Source organism: Natrix helvetica (assembly GCF_964273705.1).
Source record: "Natrix helvetica genome assembly, chromosome: 4".
Classification (NCBI taxonomy): domain Eukaryota; kingdom Metazoa; phylum Chordata; class Lepidosauria; order Squamata; family Natricidae; genus Natrix; species Natrix helvetica.
Window position 1 is genome coordinate 938,316 of NC_138550.1, and position 13,782 is coordinate 952,097.

The 13,782-nt window shown below is 55.4% G+C and overlaps 1 protein-coding gene across 5 annotated transcripts in view; it reads right to left on the minus strand.

The window, feature by feature from the left end:
* Window positions 1-270: 270 nt before the first annotated feature.
* Window positions 271-13,782, minus strand: part of NUMA1 (nuclear mitotic apparatus protein 1) — a 49,383-nt gene continuing 35,871 nt past the window's right edge. For 2 of the 5 annotated variants that reach the window (XM_081952451.1, XM_081952452.1), the window contains exons 15-27: window positions 13,137-13,178; window positions 11,889-11,957; window positions 10,377-10,487; window positions 9,773-9,991; window positions 9,029-9,189; window positions 8,043-8,283; window positions 6,926-7,229; window positions 6,075-6,211; window positions 5,192-5,410; window positions 3,843-3,962; window positions 2,630-2,791; window positions 1,923-1,944; window positions 271-1,535 (exon numbers count right to left, since the gene is read on the minus strand). In XM_081952451.1, the coding sequence (XP_081808577.1) occupies window positions 1,384-1,535; window positions 1,923-1,944; window positions 2,630-2,791; window positions 3,843-3,962; window positions 5,192-5,410; window positions 6,075-6,211; window positions 6,926-7,229; window positions 8,043-8,283; window positions 9,029-9,189; window positions 9,773-9,991; window positions 10,377-10,487; window positions 11,889-11,957; window positions 13,137-13,178 (1,959 nt within the window). In that variant the 3' untranslated portion in view covers window positions 271-1,383. The remainder of the gene's footprint in view (window positions 1,536-1,922; window positions 1,945-2,629; window positions 2,792-3,842; window positions 3,963-5,191; window positions 5,411-6,074; window positions 6,212-6,925; window positions 7,230-8,042; window positions 8,284-9,028; window positions 9,190-9,772; window positions 9,992-10,376; window positions 10,488-11,888; window positions 11,958-13,136; window positions 13,179-13,782) is intronic. The other 3 variants (XM_081952454.1, XM_081952453.1, XM_081952455.1) reach the window with 3 other exon arrangements.

Consider the following 13,782-nt stretch of genomic DNA (forward strand, 5'->3'; position numbering starts at 1 on the left):
TGCAGGAGGAGATTTTCTCCTTTTATACGAGACCCCAGGAAGGTCCTGGAGAGGCTTGTCAGACGGGCAGGAGAAGGGGCTCTTTGGCCAGGCTACGGCTGCAGCCCCCCTGCCCAGCCTTACTCTGCAGGTCAGCCCTGTCCAGTCCCCTAAGACGATTATGAGGCTGAAAGTCCTAACCTCCCCCTCCCCCAAGTCCTGAGTGGGGGGGCTGACCTCTAAGTAGGCAGAGAGAGAGAGAGTGACTGCAAAGCCACACTCCAACCACTCTTGGGAGAAAAATACCATTTATTTACAAGTAGAAACATTATTTAAAATGACACATTTCCTGCTAAAGTCTCTACAAAGGCGAGTAGTAGAGGGTTGCAAGCAGGGGAAGACCCCAGGTGGTGGGCCCCCCCTTTCAGCCCGGGAGCCTCCCTCCGTCAGGGTCTCCCCCTCACCGTCCACTTGGGGGGGGTCTCCGGTTAAGGGCTGGGACTGTTCCCCAGACTCAGCCGGCCCTGGGCAGCCCCTCCTGGCACAGAGGTGCACCCCTTCCGATCTGCCACCCAGGGTCACCCCCACCCTGACTGCCTACCTGCTCCAGGTGAGTTTCTGGCAGCCCCACCTGGAAACCTCCCGGCCCCCACCCAGGCTCTACGGATTGCGATACGAAGCAAGGGCGCTAAGTAAAGCTGTGACAGAAAGAGAGGCGTGTGCCCAAGCTGTCCCTCCCCCCCCTCCCAAAAGGAATGGCAGAGGTCCCTCCCCCCCCCATCCTCTGCCAGGGCATGATCTCCGGGTGCTTCGAGAAGGCCCAAGGTAGGAAGCAGGAGCACAAGAGGGGACACCCCCCCTTCACCTCTTGGCCGAAGAAGGCTGGGCCTTCCCAGGAGAAGAAGGGACTGAGAACGGACAAGACTGCGAGGGGGGAGGGCATCGGCAGGAGGGAGGAGACCCCCCCCCCCAACAAAAGACCTTGGGATGCCAACCGCATGGTCCCAAAGGAATGGGGGAAGGGAAGGGAGAAAGAGGAAGGAAGGGAAGGAGGGAAAAGGAAGAAAAGGAGGAGGGAGAAAAGCAGGAAAGGAAAGGTGTGGCGCAGAGGGTGAAAGGGGGAAGGGAGAAAGGAGGAGAAGGAAGGAAAGAGATTGGAATGCGGTAGGAAGGAAGGAAGGAAGGAAGGAAGGAAGGAAGGAAAGAAGGAGATTGGAAGGAAGGAGAAAAGCAGGAAAGGCAAGGAGTGGGGCACAGGGTGAAAGGGGGAAGGGAGAGAGGAGGAAAAGGAAAGGAAGAAGGAAGAGGGGAAGGAAGGCACCTGCACTCACAAGAGGCTGTGAATGGGAGGTCTCCCTGCTCCACCCAGGCTGGGACAGGGAGGGAGGCGAGAAGGCCAAGCTCCTAGGCCTGCTTGAGGCAGGGGGAGAGGCCGCAGGGGGACGCAGGGGCAGCGGCCCCCTCCTCCCTTTCCTCCGGGGACAGAAGGAAGATGCTTGAACCGTCAGCCGAAGCGAAGGGAGCTACAACTTCACCTTCTGGGACTTGGAGCTGGCCTGCAGGAGAGAAAGAGGAGGAGGAGGAGGAGTTGGGGGGCTGGCAGGGCTGAGGAGGGAGGGGGAGGGGACCAGAAGCAGGAGAAACCTGGGGGAAATCCTCCTGCTCATCCCCCCCCCCAAAAACCCCAAACTCCCGGCGGGAGCAGCGCAGAGGCCTGGGAAGCCACACATGCCAGCCAACCGAGTGTCAGGTGAGTGAGAGACCGTCACTCTCACAAACAAGTGTGTGCACCCCCCCCCCTCCGGTGCTTCCATCCAGAAACCAGCCTCCCCCCCCACTTGGGGGAGGGAGGAAGGTGAGAGGACCCCCGTGTGCGTGTGTCTCCCCTAGACCCAGACAGGAAAGGCTGCATGCGACCCTGCAGAGCGGGCCAGAGCACTTGCCTGGTGTGGCCGCCCCCGAGACCTGTGGAAGCAAAGGAGGCTCAGAAGGACCCGATTTGGGGAGGGGGGAGAAGGGCAAGGAGGGGGCGGCTCCGGTCCACAGGCCCACTTTGGGCAGCTGAGGACAGCGGGAGGGGGAGGGGGAACCTGACCCGGTTTGGGAATCAGGCTCTGTCGTCTCTCTTCCGTTGGGCAAGCGCTGACCCCCCCCCCCAATCAAGATCCTTCTCTGCACCAACAGAGAGGCCTCCCCCCCCTTTTGCTTTCAGTACAGGGAGTCCTCGACTTACGACTGCAAACAGGGTCCTGTAAACCCTAACCCTTAAGCAGCTCATCAAGGAGAACACCCTGATTTTATGGCCTTCTTCTTCTTCTTCCAGGGACCCCAAAGCGAATCCAGAAAGGGTAAATAAATCCATAAATCAGCCATGTGACCACAGGATCCTATGGAAGGGGCCATAAGGGGCTCCAGGGATTCTGCCATAACTTTGAGTGGTTAGTAAGTGAGCTGTCGTAGGTCGAGGACTACATGTACTAGGGGGTCAATTAAACACACAGACCCACACAAATGGGGCTGGAAAGAACATCCAGCGGGAAGCACTTTCTGCTCAGATCTGGGGTGAGGATGCTGGGGAGGGACCGGGGGGGGGGGGCATGTGGGAGGCCAGCCAGAGGTGGCAACTGGGGGCTCCCTCCCACCCCCTCACCTTGCCCTTTGAGGATGTGGCGTTCCGTGGAGACCTCCGGCTGCCGCTCCGAGGGGAATTCTTGGGAGTCACCTTCCGATTGGCCCCACGGCGCAAGAGGCTGTTCCCCAGTTTCTTCGGGGTGTTCAGGATGCTGAAGGCCAGTGAGTGACGCCTGTCAGACTGGGGAGGAAGCAAAATAGGTTTCACGTTGGAGGAGGAAGACTGTGGGGTCCTTGGTGCTCTCTGACCTTGGTGGTTTCCTTTTCAGATGTTTCATGACCCAACTAGGGAACATCATCAGGGCTAGGAGGGAGGAGGGAGAGGAGGAGGAAGACAGTGGGATCTTTGGGGCTCTCTGACCTTGGTGGTTTTCTAGAGGATGTTTCATGACCCAACTAGGGAACAACATCAGTGCTGAAGAGGGGAGTTTGTGGAGAGGAGGAGGAGGAGGAAGAGGAGGAGGAGGGTGGGGTTTGGCTCTTGGCGCTCTCTGAGCTGGTCTGTTTTCTTCCTGAGTGTTATTTGCTCTCCGTTGATATGCAAATAGCTTGCTTGCAGAGAGCAACCCCCTCCCTTCATAGCCCTGAGGAAGTTACCTAGCTGGGTCGTGAGACGTCTTGCAAGAAAGCCAAGCACCCAAGAGACCATCTAGGACTCCAGAGCCCAGCCCTGAGCTACAGAGATTCCCCCCTCCTGAATTCCCAGCCAGCCAGAAGTTCCAGCTGTGCTGTGAGGGAGGGAGGGGCTGACCTCGCCTTCAACCCATTAAACCGATAAAAGCCCCCAATTGTTTGAACTCCCATCAAACCCCGTTTCCCACCCCCTTCACACACAAGGACTGGATGGGGGCTCCGTTCCCAGGACCCCTGAAGGAGCAACGGTCACGGAGAAGATCTGGGAACTGACCATCTGGGTTAGGATGAGAGTTTGTGGGTCGAAAGCCAAGTTAAAAAGCTCTTAAGCTAAAGTAGCTCCCTTTTTTTTTTAGCCCTCCAGGCTCCCACAAAGCACTTCTAACATGCTCTGATCTAGAGCGTCCAACTTTGGTCACTTTTAAGTCTTGTGGACTTCAACTCCCAGAAGTCCCCAGCCAGCCTAGGGAATTCTGGGAGTTGAAGTCCACAAGCCTTCAAGTGACCAAGGTTGGGGACTCCTGCTCTAAGCGGGGAGGAGTCCCCTGGTGACCCACAACCTCCCCCCCTCACTCCTGCAAACCCCCAGGGGGCCTCACCTGCTTGTCTGCTGGCTGGCCTTTGCTCTTCTTGTCCCCCACCGGGGGTCCCTGCTTGCGATCCTCGGTCCTCCCTTTGGGGGTCTGGGGCCGGGGGAAGCAAGTGGAGGATTTCTTGACCTATAAAAAGAAGAAGGGGCAGAGGTGGAATTTCAACGGCTTCAGCCTCCCTCCCTGGGCAGCTAATGACAGAAGAAGAGAGTCGGAAGGGACCTTGGAGGTCTTCTAGTCCAACCCCCTAATCAAGCAGGAGACCTTGGACCATTCCAGGCAAGTGGCTGTCCAAAGTGTCTTCTTAAAAGCCACGGCTTCTGGTGGCCAGCTGTTCCACTGGTTAATTGTCCTCACTGTCAGGAAGTTTCTCCTTAATTCCAGGTTGCTTCTTCTCTCCTTGATGAGTTTCCATCTGTTGCTTCTTGTCCTTCCTTCCTTCCTTCCTTCAGGGGCTTTGGAGGATAGATGGACCCCCTTCCTCTTCTTTGGGGCAGCCCCTCAAATACTGGAAGGCTGCTATCATGTCCCCCCCCCCATTTCTCCTTTTCGTTAAACGAGACAATGACCCAATTCCTGCAACCGTTCTTTGTATGTTTTTAACAGATTAACAGAGTTGGAAGGGACCTTGGAGGTCATCTAGTCCAACCCCCAGACCAAGCAGGAGACCCTACACCATTTTTTACAGAAGACACTCTAGTCTCTTCTTGAAAGCCTCCAGGGATGAAGCTCCCACAGCTTCTGAAGGCAACTTCTGTTCCATGGGTTGATGGTTCTCCCTGTCAGGAAATTCCTCCTTATTTCCAGGTTGAATATCTCCTTGGTCAGTTTCCACCCATTATTCCTTCTCTGGCCTTCGGGGGCTTTGGAAAATAGCTTGACACCCTCCCCCCCCTCCTCTCCGTGACAGATCCTCCCTCAAATACTGGAAGATGCTCTCCTGTCTCCCCTGGTCCTTCCCTTCCATGCTCAGTTCCTGCAACTGTTGGTCGAAGGTTTGAGCCTCCAGTCCCCTCATCCTCCCGGTTGCTCCTCTCTGCCCTCTTTCCAGAGTCTCCACATCTTTTTTGTATGGTGGTGACCAACACAGACAAAGCTCAGAAACAGCCCAGGAAGAAGCAAAGCGAAAGGAGTTACGGTGGGCCTCCCTTGACCCCCAAGAGGCTGATGTTGGTGCATGTAAGGACACCGTCCTCCCCAGAGCCCCTCCCCAACAGCCGAGGGGGAGGACCGGACCCTCCCTCAGCAGCTGAGAAAGAAGGGCGGCAGCAGCATCCGCCTTCCTTGGCCTGCCAGATGTTGGCCCTCCCGTGTCCGCAGGGCCCCCGATCCTCCCAGCCTCCCCCGCAGCTGCTCACCTCGGGGGTCCCTGGCCCCGTCTGGGGTTCGTCCGAGAGGCGCTTCCGTTGCTGCCGCGTGGCTACCCCCCCGTGCCCCCAGGCGGCACTCAGCGTGCTGCGGCGGGTGCTGGGGCCCTCGACGATCTGGGAGGGCAGCATGGTGGCCCTTCGGAGGGTCTCCTTGGGGTCTCCGGTCATCACCTCTTCGTCCGTGATGGTGGTCAGGAGCGGACAGGGCTGGGGGGGGGGGGGGGGGAAGAAAACACACGGCCATTCAAGAACAGCCCCCGGTCCCAAAGGAGAGCTAGCTACGGCAGATAGTCCTCGACTTACGACGGTTCACTCACTGACTAGTCAAACTTACAACAGCACTGAAAAAAGTGATGTACGACCGTTTTTCACACTTACGTCCGCTGCAGCAGGGTCAGCCCAGGGTCACGTGATCCAAACTGAGCTGCTTAGCCACTGACTCGTATTTATGACGGTTGCAGCGTCCTGAGGTCACGTGACCCCCTTTTGCAGCAAGCCACACATCAATGGGGAAGTCGGATTCCCTTAACAACCATGTGGCTAACACAACTATGGCAAGAAAGGTCGTAAAGGGAGGCAAAGCTCACGCCACACAGGTCTCACTTAGCAACAGGAACTGTTCAATGGTGGGCATAAGTGGAGGACTACCTGCACACAGAGGAGATATTCCTTCCTTAGGCAGCCAAGGGCATCCTGGGAGCTGGTGGTGAAACTGCTGGGGGTCTTGTGGGAGGCCCCCCCACCCCCTTTTGTCCAGATGCGAGGGAAGGGCCGACCAGGAGAGACCAAAGCCCTGACTAGCAAGCCGCCTTTGGGGCCTGTGGGGAAGCGGAGGCCCACGGAGGGAAGAGAACCGGAGGAGGCCACTCACCCGCGACTCCAGAGGGTAGCAGGTCTTCAGGTGAGGCGGGCAGATGCGGTTGCGCTGCTGAAGCTCCGCGATGCGGTTCCAGCCGTCCAGCTGCTCGGGTTCATCGTCGCAGGAGGCTGCGTAGAAGCTGCTGCGGCCTGCAAGGGGGGCGGGGGGGGGGAGAGGCAGGACGTGGATGCACAGGTTTTCCTAAGGGGCCCCGAATCCCCCCCCCAAAGGGGAGAAAGATCCCAGGGGAGGCGGGATTGCGAGGCCGGGGGCAGCTCACTAGGGCCGCTTTCTGCAAGGGTGTGTGTGTCTCTCTCTCTCTGTCTCTGGGTGGAGGTATGCCCACCTGGCACCGGCAGTAGGAAGTCAAATCCCCAGAGTGGCCTTTCGCAAGTATGCCCACTTTAAGATGGGTGGACTTCAACTCCCAGAATTCTACAGCCAGCACAGCTGGTTGAAGTCCACAAGCAGAGCTGGCTGGAGAATTCTGGGAGTTGAAGTCCAGAAGCCTTAAAAGTGGCCAAGTTTGGGGACTCCGGTCTTAAAGCAACCAAGCAACCGTAAAATACGGATTTAGCTGGTTCTGATGGGGGATTTGGATAAAGCAGGGGTCTCCAAACGTAGCAGCTTGAAGACTCCAACTCCCAGAATTCCCCAGCCAGCGGGGCTGCTTGGCAGCTGAAGACCCCGAGCCTTAAAAGTTGCCAAAGGAGGAGCCTGCTTTTGATCTTGGTCAAGAGAAGCCTCTCAGATCAAGGGGGGGGGGAAGAGAACCCCATCATCTCTCACAGCACCCTGAAGATCAGCCCCCCCCTCCCTTCCCAAGGTGGAGGGATCCACAGCCCGTGCCCCCACCCTCTCACCGGTGTTTGCAGCCCCGCCTTGGGAGTGTCTCAGAGAACTGCGTGTGGCGGGTCGGTAGCCAGGCAGGCTCTTCAGGGCGGCGTGGCCGGAGGTGCCATCGGGCGAAGAGGCGCCCAGCCTGACGAGGGACTCCTGGGAGGGGAGGCTGGCCAGTGAGCGGATGGAGGAGGAGGAGGAGGAGGAAGCCGCTGCCGAACGCAGGCGGCTCTTGACCGAATCCTGGCCGCTGCCTCCTGAGCCCGAGGACTGCAGGCTGACGAAAGACTCGTTGGTGCTGCCCAGCGGCTCCAGCTTGGGCCGTTTCTGGCAAAGGACACAAACGCGGAGATGCCACACCCAAAGGGGCCGAGGCGCCAGCAGCCCTGCGAGCATGGCATTGGGCCGCCCCCACCACTGCCCCCCACAGAGTGGTAGGTCTCCTGTGGGCGTAGGTGGGACTGGGAAGGGTCTCTCGCTCACACATACACACACACACACACACACACACACACACACAAACTCTCATTCATTTATATTGTGTGTGAACAGAGTTGGTTCTGGGCATCATTCATATTGATCCAATTCAAAATAACAGTATTAATAATCTGTATCACATTTCTCAAACACAAGTAATCCTTATTATATTGTTCAAACGTGTATATTAAAAAAAATGCCTAATTCCTCATCTTTATCTCTACCTTCACCTCTTTCTTGTTCTATCTAAACATTTCTCTATTATATATGAACAAATTTAACTAAGTTTCCATTTATATTGATCCAGTTTACTCTGTTAATAGTCTCTATCACATTTATCAGCTTTATATATAGTACTCTTTATACCTCTTTAGTGCTTCAATTCTTATCCATTTTTCCATTTTAATCCAATTCACGTTGACATTTTTGATTATCTCTATCACATTAATTAAATTATATAATCTTGTTACACTGTTAAAATATACGTACATTGAAAGAAAAATACCTAACACCTGTAAACTTCTAATCTGTTTTTTAAAAACTCATTCTATAAGCAATTTGTGTTTTCATATTTCCCGTATCCAATTTTTTCCCCTGCTGCTCTCGTGGGTAAAAGGCGAATGTACGCACTCCTCCCTCCCTCCCTCCCTCCCTCCCCCCCACCTTGATCATGGTGATGTTGATCAGCTGTGTCGTGCGCCGACGGCCAGAGAGCGCCGTCCGTCCCGAGTCCAAGGTGATGTTGCCGAGGGAGTCGATGCTGCTCTCCAGCTTGGGCCGCGAGCGGGTGGGGATGGGGGTGAAGTAGATGCTCTCCAAGGACTCCCTCTTGTGGGCCAGTGGCTGGGGGGCCTTGGGCGATTCCACGGCCCCCGATTCGGACAAAGAGCGGCGGGTCTTCCTGCTGGGCAGAAGCAGAGAAGCGGCCTTGAAGGGGGCCGGGCTGCCTGGACACAGAGGGCAGGGCCGGGCAGAAGCTCCCACGCCCGCATGGGCAGCTCCAGCCGGGGATCTGCGTGGTTCTGTGCCAGGCTAGGTTTGCTCAGGGGTGGCTGCCTTGCAGGAGCTGCCCGGGCTGCCCGTTTGCTTCCGGTCCAACTTGGTTGCCACCTCTGAAGCCTTACGTGGTTTTGGGGCCAGGGTCTTTGAAGGACCGTCTTTTCCCAGTGACCGACTCCTGACCCACCAGAGCAAGGAGGCAGGGGGTGTTATGAGTGCCCCCTCTTTAAGGAGGCCCATCGGGTGGGACCTAGAAGAAGGGCCTTCTCCCTGGTGGCTCCCTCCCCGTTATTTGAAGGACTGCCTTTTCCCGGTGACGTCCACCTGATCCTCCGTTTGCTGCAAGGAGGCAGAGGCCAAAGGGTGGGGGCTGTTGGGGGGGGGGGGCAGGGCTACATTCGGTGTATAAGACCCACCCAAATCTTCACCCTCTTTTAGGGGGGGAAAGGTGCGTCTTATACTCCGAAAAATACGGTAAGCTGAGATTAAATTATGAGTAAGATTGTATATTTTAATGTTGGCACAAAGTACGCATTAACCCAGATGACACCCGGGTGAATGGAAAATGGATTCTTTATCTAGAAATAAAATGGAAAAAAAAGGAGCCCCGGGAGGAGGAGGAGGAGGAGGAGGCCACGGAAGGCCGGTACCTGGTGGAGTTAAGCGGCTGCCCTTCGTCGCTGGTGCTCAAGTCCAGGCTGTCGGTGCTGATGTCGGCCGAGCTCTGCCTGAAGGTCTCCCGCCCCTTGAGGGTCTCCAGGGCTGCCTGGACCTTGCCCTGCTCTCGCAGCTGCCGATCGGAGAAGTCCAGCTGTGGGGGGATTGGGGCAGGGTCAGCAGGAGAAGCCCCCAGGGAGCCAGGCCCAGGGAGGGGGGGGCAACAAATAAAGTCCCTTTGGGACACCTTCACCCAACGCTCCTGCCGAAGGAAGGCCTCAACTCACGGCCCTTCGTTTAGCAACCGTTTGAAATGACAGTGGCCCCGGGGGAAAAGGGGACCGGCCTCTGCCCCAACTGTTGCAGCAACTCCACACTTATGACGGCTCATACATGACGTGCGCAGGAGGGTGACCACCTTTTGTGACCTTCTGATCAGTAGCGACTGTGGGGAAGCCACAATCGCTTCACAACCATGGCGACTCACTTAACAACTGCAGAGATTTGCTTAACAACCCCTGCCAAGAAAGGTCGTGAAACGGGGGCAAAACTCATTTAACAACTGTCGCGCTTAGCAAGAGAAACCTTGTGCTCCCTTGTGGTCAAGGACCTCCTGCACAGGAACGCAAAATTTACGTGGAAGTGTAACTTGAAAGAAATGCTTAATCAAAGGGTGGGTTATTTGGGATTTGACCTCTGACCAACGCCCCTCCCCTCCCCCACCCTGCCCCGCCTACCTGCGCCTGCAGGACCCGCACCTGGCTGGTGAGGTTCTTCAGGCTGAGCTCAGACTCGGTGGCCTGCAACGCCGTGCGCTGCAACTCCTTGGCCAGGCGCTCCGACTCGGCCCTCAGCTCGGTGTTCTCCTTCTGCAGGTGCTGCAGGCCCTTCAGCTTCTCCAGCAGCTCCTGGGCCTGCTGCTTCTTGGCGTCGTAGTGCGTCCTGGCCTTCTCCATCTGCGGGCGCAGAAAAGAGGCCCCGTCAGCCCTGCCTCAGCTGGGACCTCCGGGGAAGAACGATCCTTAACTCCACCGTCCGAGGCAGGCAGCGTCTCCTGGAAGTCTCGTGAATTACAGCAATGCAAAGCCCGAATCCTACTCCCGTGCCTACTTTTCCCCTTTCTTAGGTGCCTCCCTTTGCCATTTCAAGCCTAGGTTGGTCCCATCCCAGCCGCTCGAGTGGCCTCTCAGGAGGTCACTGTATCTCACCTGCTTCCCTTGAAAGCCGCTCCCTCCCACCCAACCCCTCCCCCCAGGAGAGTCAATGGCAGGGACCCTCCTGCAAGACCTTCCCTCCCTCCCTCCCCCTGGTGTGGGGGGAGGCAGACACCCGGGGTCCTACCTGAGCCTTGTAATGCTCAGCGGCCTCTTCCTTCTGCACCAGCTGGGCCTGGAGATCCGCCGTCTTCTCCTTCAGCTGCTTCAGCTCCGAACGGAGCTCCTCCTCACGCACCTACCGAGCGGGAGACGAGACACACCTCACCGTCTCAGGGAGGGGAGCGTCCCTTCCTCCTGAGCCCACTTGGGTCACCCGAGGCGCCACGGAGAGCCACGCTGGCGCAGTGGTCAGAAGTACTGCAGGCTACTCCTGCTGCCTGCCAGTCGCCTGCAATTTGGCAGTTCAAATCCCACCAGGATCAAGACGGACCGAGCCTTCCGTCCTTCCCAGGTGGGTAAAATGAGGACCCAGATTGTTGCGGGCCAGAGGCTGACTCTGTAAACTGCTTGGAGAGGGCTGCAAAGCGGCAGATAAGTCTAAGGGTTACAGCTATCTTTCTAGCTGAGGGCTGAAAGGAGAGGTACTTGATGCTCTTTGAACTTGAGAGTTTTCTTGCAGACGTTTCATTACCCACACCAGGTAACATCATCCGTTCTAGTAAGGAGTGGGGTTTGCTGTCGGTGTATACCCTGGTGTCCGTGTGGGTGGGTGGTCTTAGGGATTCTTTGGATGGGCGGTTTGGCAGTTTCTTAATTGGGCCATGGCTTACTTCATTGTTGGTCTGAAGTTAACCCATGCCATGCTTCTCATGAGTGAAGGCAAATATATTTTGCATTGCACCGCCCAGAAGCTACTACAAGAGGACAAATCAGGCATTGCAAAGATCGCTTGGAGATGAGAGATACTTCATGTAATCTACTGGATCCCCTGCATGGAATTGCCCTGGTGACTATATAGGACAGAGAGGGAGGAAGCTAACCATCAGATTGCAAGAACGCAAGCGAGCGGTCAGACGAGGAACCCTGAGTAAATTGGTAGTCTGGCATTGCAATGAACAAGGACGTACATTTAATTTCGCATCTGCCAAGATTGTTGGCCGAGCAGGGACAAAAATAGCCAGGGAAATGGTTGAAGCCTGGGAAAAGGGAGTGCTGACGTATGATCGGCTTATCAGGTATTTAGGAGCTGAGGGCTTGAAAGCAGAAGGAAACAAAAGCCAATCACCAGCCATCAATGCACCAATCAGCCAATAGGAAGGCGTCGCATAAATCCTGTGCATAGAATAGCCCAAAGCTAATCTAGTAGAGAGAAGTTCCTTGAGGATGGGATCCAGCGTGAATCTGAGGGCTCTGAAAATAATACTATGGTCCCGGTGATCGACCCATATGGGATCTTGTCGTGTTTTCATTTGCACTTCTGTTCTGATGCCATTTAGGCTACTCAAAATCTTGGACTGCTGGTTCGCACGCCACCCCATCGTAGCAACGGGCGGAGTGGAACTAAGTGTGAAATAAAACTGTGCAAGCCAATCGGAATGACGCTATGGCTCCATGGAGTGATTTGACCTGGAGCTTTTTTCTCGGAGGGCCTGAGGCCAGGTGGAGGTGTGCAAGGGCTCCTGTGCTGGACACCCACCTTTGCCTTCTGCTGATGGGTCTGGCCGGCCTTCTCTTGCTGAGACACCTTCTTTTTCAGCTCATCCACCTGGAGGAGGGAGAGGTGGAGAAGTCACTACAAGCAGGAAGAGGGGAGGCTTGGAGTACCGTATTTTTTGGACTATAAGACGCATGGGAGTATAAGATGCACCAAGATTTTGAAGAGGTATTTTTTTTAACAAAGGTTTTTGCACTCTGCAGGCCTCACAAACTCTCTGCACACTTCGCTTTGTGTGAAACACGAGGCATGCAGGAGGTTTGAGAGGCCTGCCAGGTGCTCCTGGGGGCCCGTTTTTCACTTGGTCTTGCCAGGAGCCCCTTTGCAGGCCTCCCAAACCTTCTGCCTGTCCATTTGTGGCTGGGGTGACTCCTCCATCTCCCATTCATCATTTCCGCCCCAGGATCAGGACTGGGGGAAGGACCCGGGAAGCTGGGGAGGGGGGGAGAGATGACCTCCATGGAAGAAATCCACTGGGCTCCCTGGAAGGAGGCCAGGATGTTTCTGGGGTAGCTTCATCCTGGACCACCTCGTGGGGAGCCACAGAGCTAAGAACGGAGCTGCTGGGAGGGGGGAAAACTGAGCAGATTCAGGGCTTCCCACCAATGGCCTCCACCTTACTTCTTGGCTCTTTTTTTCAAGAGAAGGACAGTTTGGCCAACTGGACAACAATCTAGCTGGGGAATTAGACAAGTAGTCCTCGACTTACAACATTTTGTTTAGTGACCATTTGAAATTACAACCGCACTGACTTAGGACAATTCTTCAGACTTAGGACCGCTGCAGCAGCCCCATGGTCACATGATCAAAATCCGGACACTTTGCAATTGGTTCACATTTATGACGGTCGCAGTGTCCCGGGGACATGTCACCTTCTGACCACCAATACGGAAGCCAAATTCACTTAACAACCGTGTGACTAACTTAACAACCGCAGCTGTTCACTTAAGAACTTTGGTCTAAAATGGGACCAAACCCACTTCATGAATGTTTCACTTAGCAACAGAAACTTGGAGCTCAATGGGGGTCGTACGTCGAGGGCTAACCTGTATACTCTTCTTCTACCAAACAGCCCAGGAGGCAAACCCCCATTTCAGATGGACCCTCCACATCCCCCCTCCCCCCACTGCCAAGAGTTCAAAAGGGAAGATGCCAGAAGGGAAGGAGAAACTGAGGCAGCCGCTCTGGCTGGGCCAGTGAAGCAGCTGGGAGGTACCCTGCGCATGTTACCTGCTTAGTTTGTTCCCGCTGATGCTTCTCCAGCTTCGCTGCCTGCAGGTTGGGGAGAAGAAAGGGCTGTAGAGGCCGGGGCGTCACAACTCAAAGCCCCCCAAGAACCTATGGTAGTGCTGGGGGGGGGATCAGCTCTCCACCTCCCACTTTCCAAATCAGGGGTCTCCAACCTTGGCAACTTTAACACTTGTGGACTACAACTCCCAGAGTTCTTGCTAGAGTCAGATCTCAGATTACTACAGTAGGCTTGTGAGGTGTGCACCTCATTGGGGAATGTGATTTATGACACAGACTGAGGGGAAGGGAAGGAACAGGGGCCAAGTTCAGCCATAATTAAAATGAGGTCAGGTCTGAGTGCAATGCGGTGTTGCCAAAATGGTGTTCCTAATAAATGACTGGATTTCTTTTGAAACTTGGCTCGAGGCTCATGAATTAATTAGGGCATCTTTCAGAAACCTGACACCACAAGTCTTAAAGCTGCCAAGGTTCTAAATCCATCCAAAGATGGCAGAAATAAGAGGCCGTTGAGCCCGTCTCTTTTTTTTTAATTAAAAGAGTTTTGTACAAACAAATTTTCCCCCTTTTCACCCCCCCTGCACACAATATAAATCTCATACAAATGCTATACCCCCCCAACCCCCCC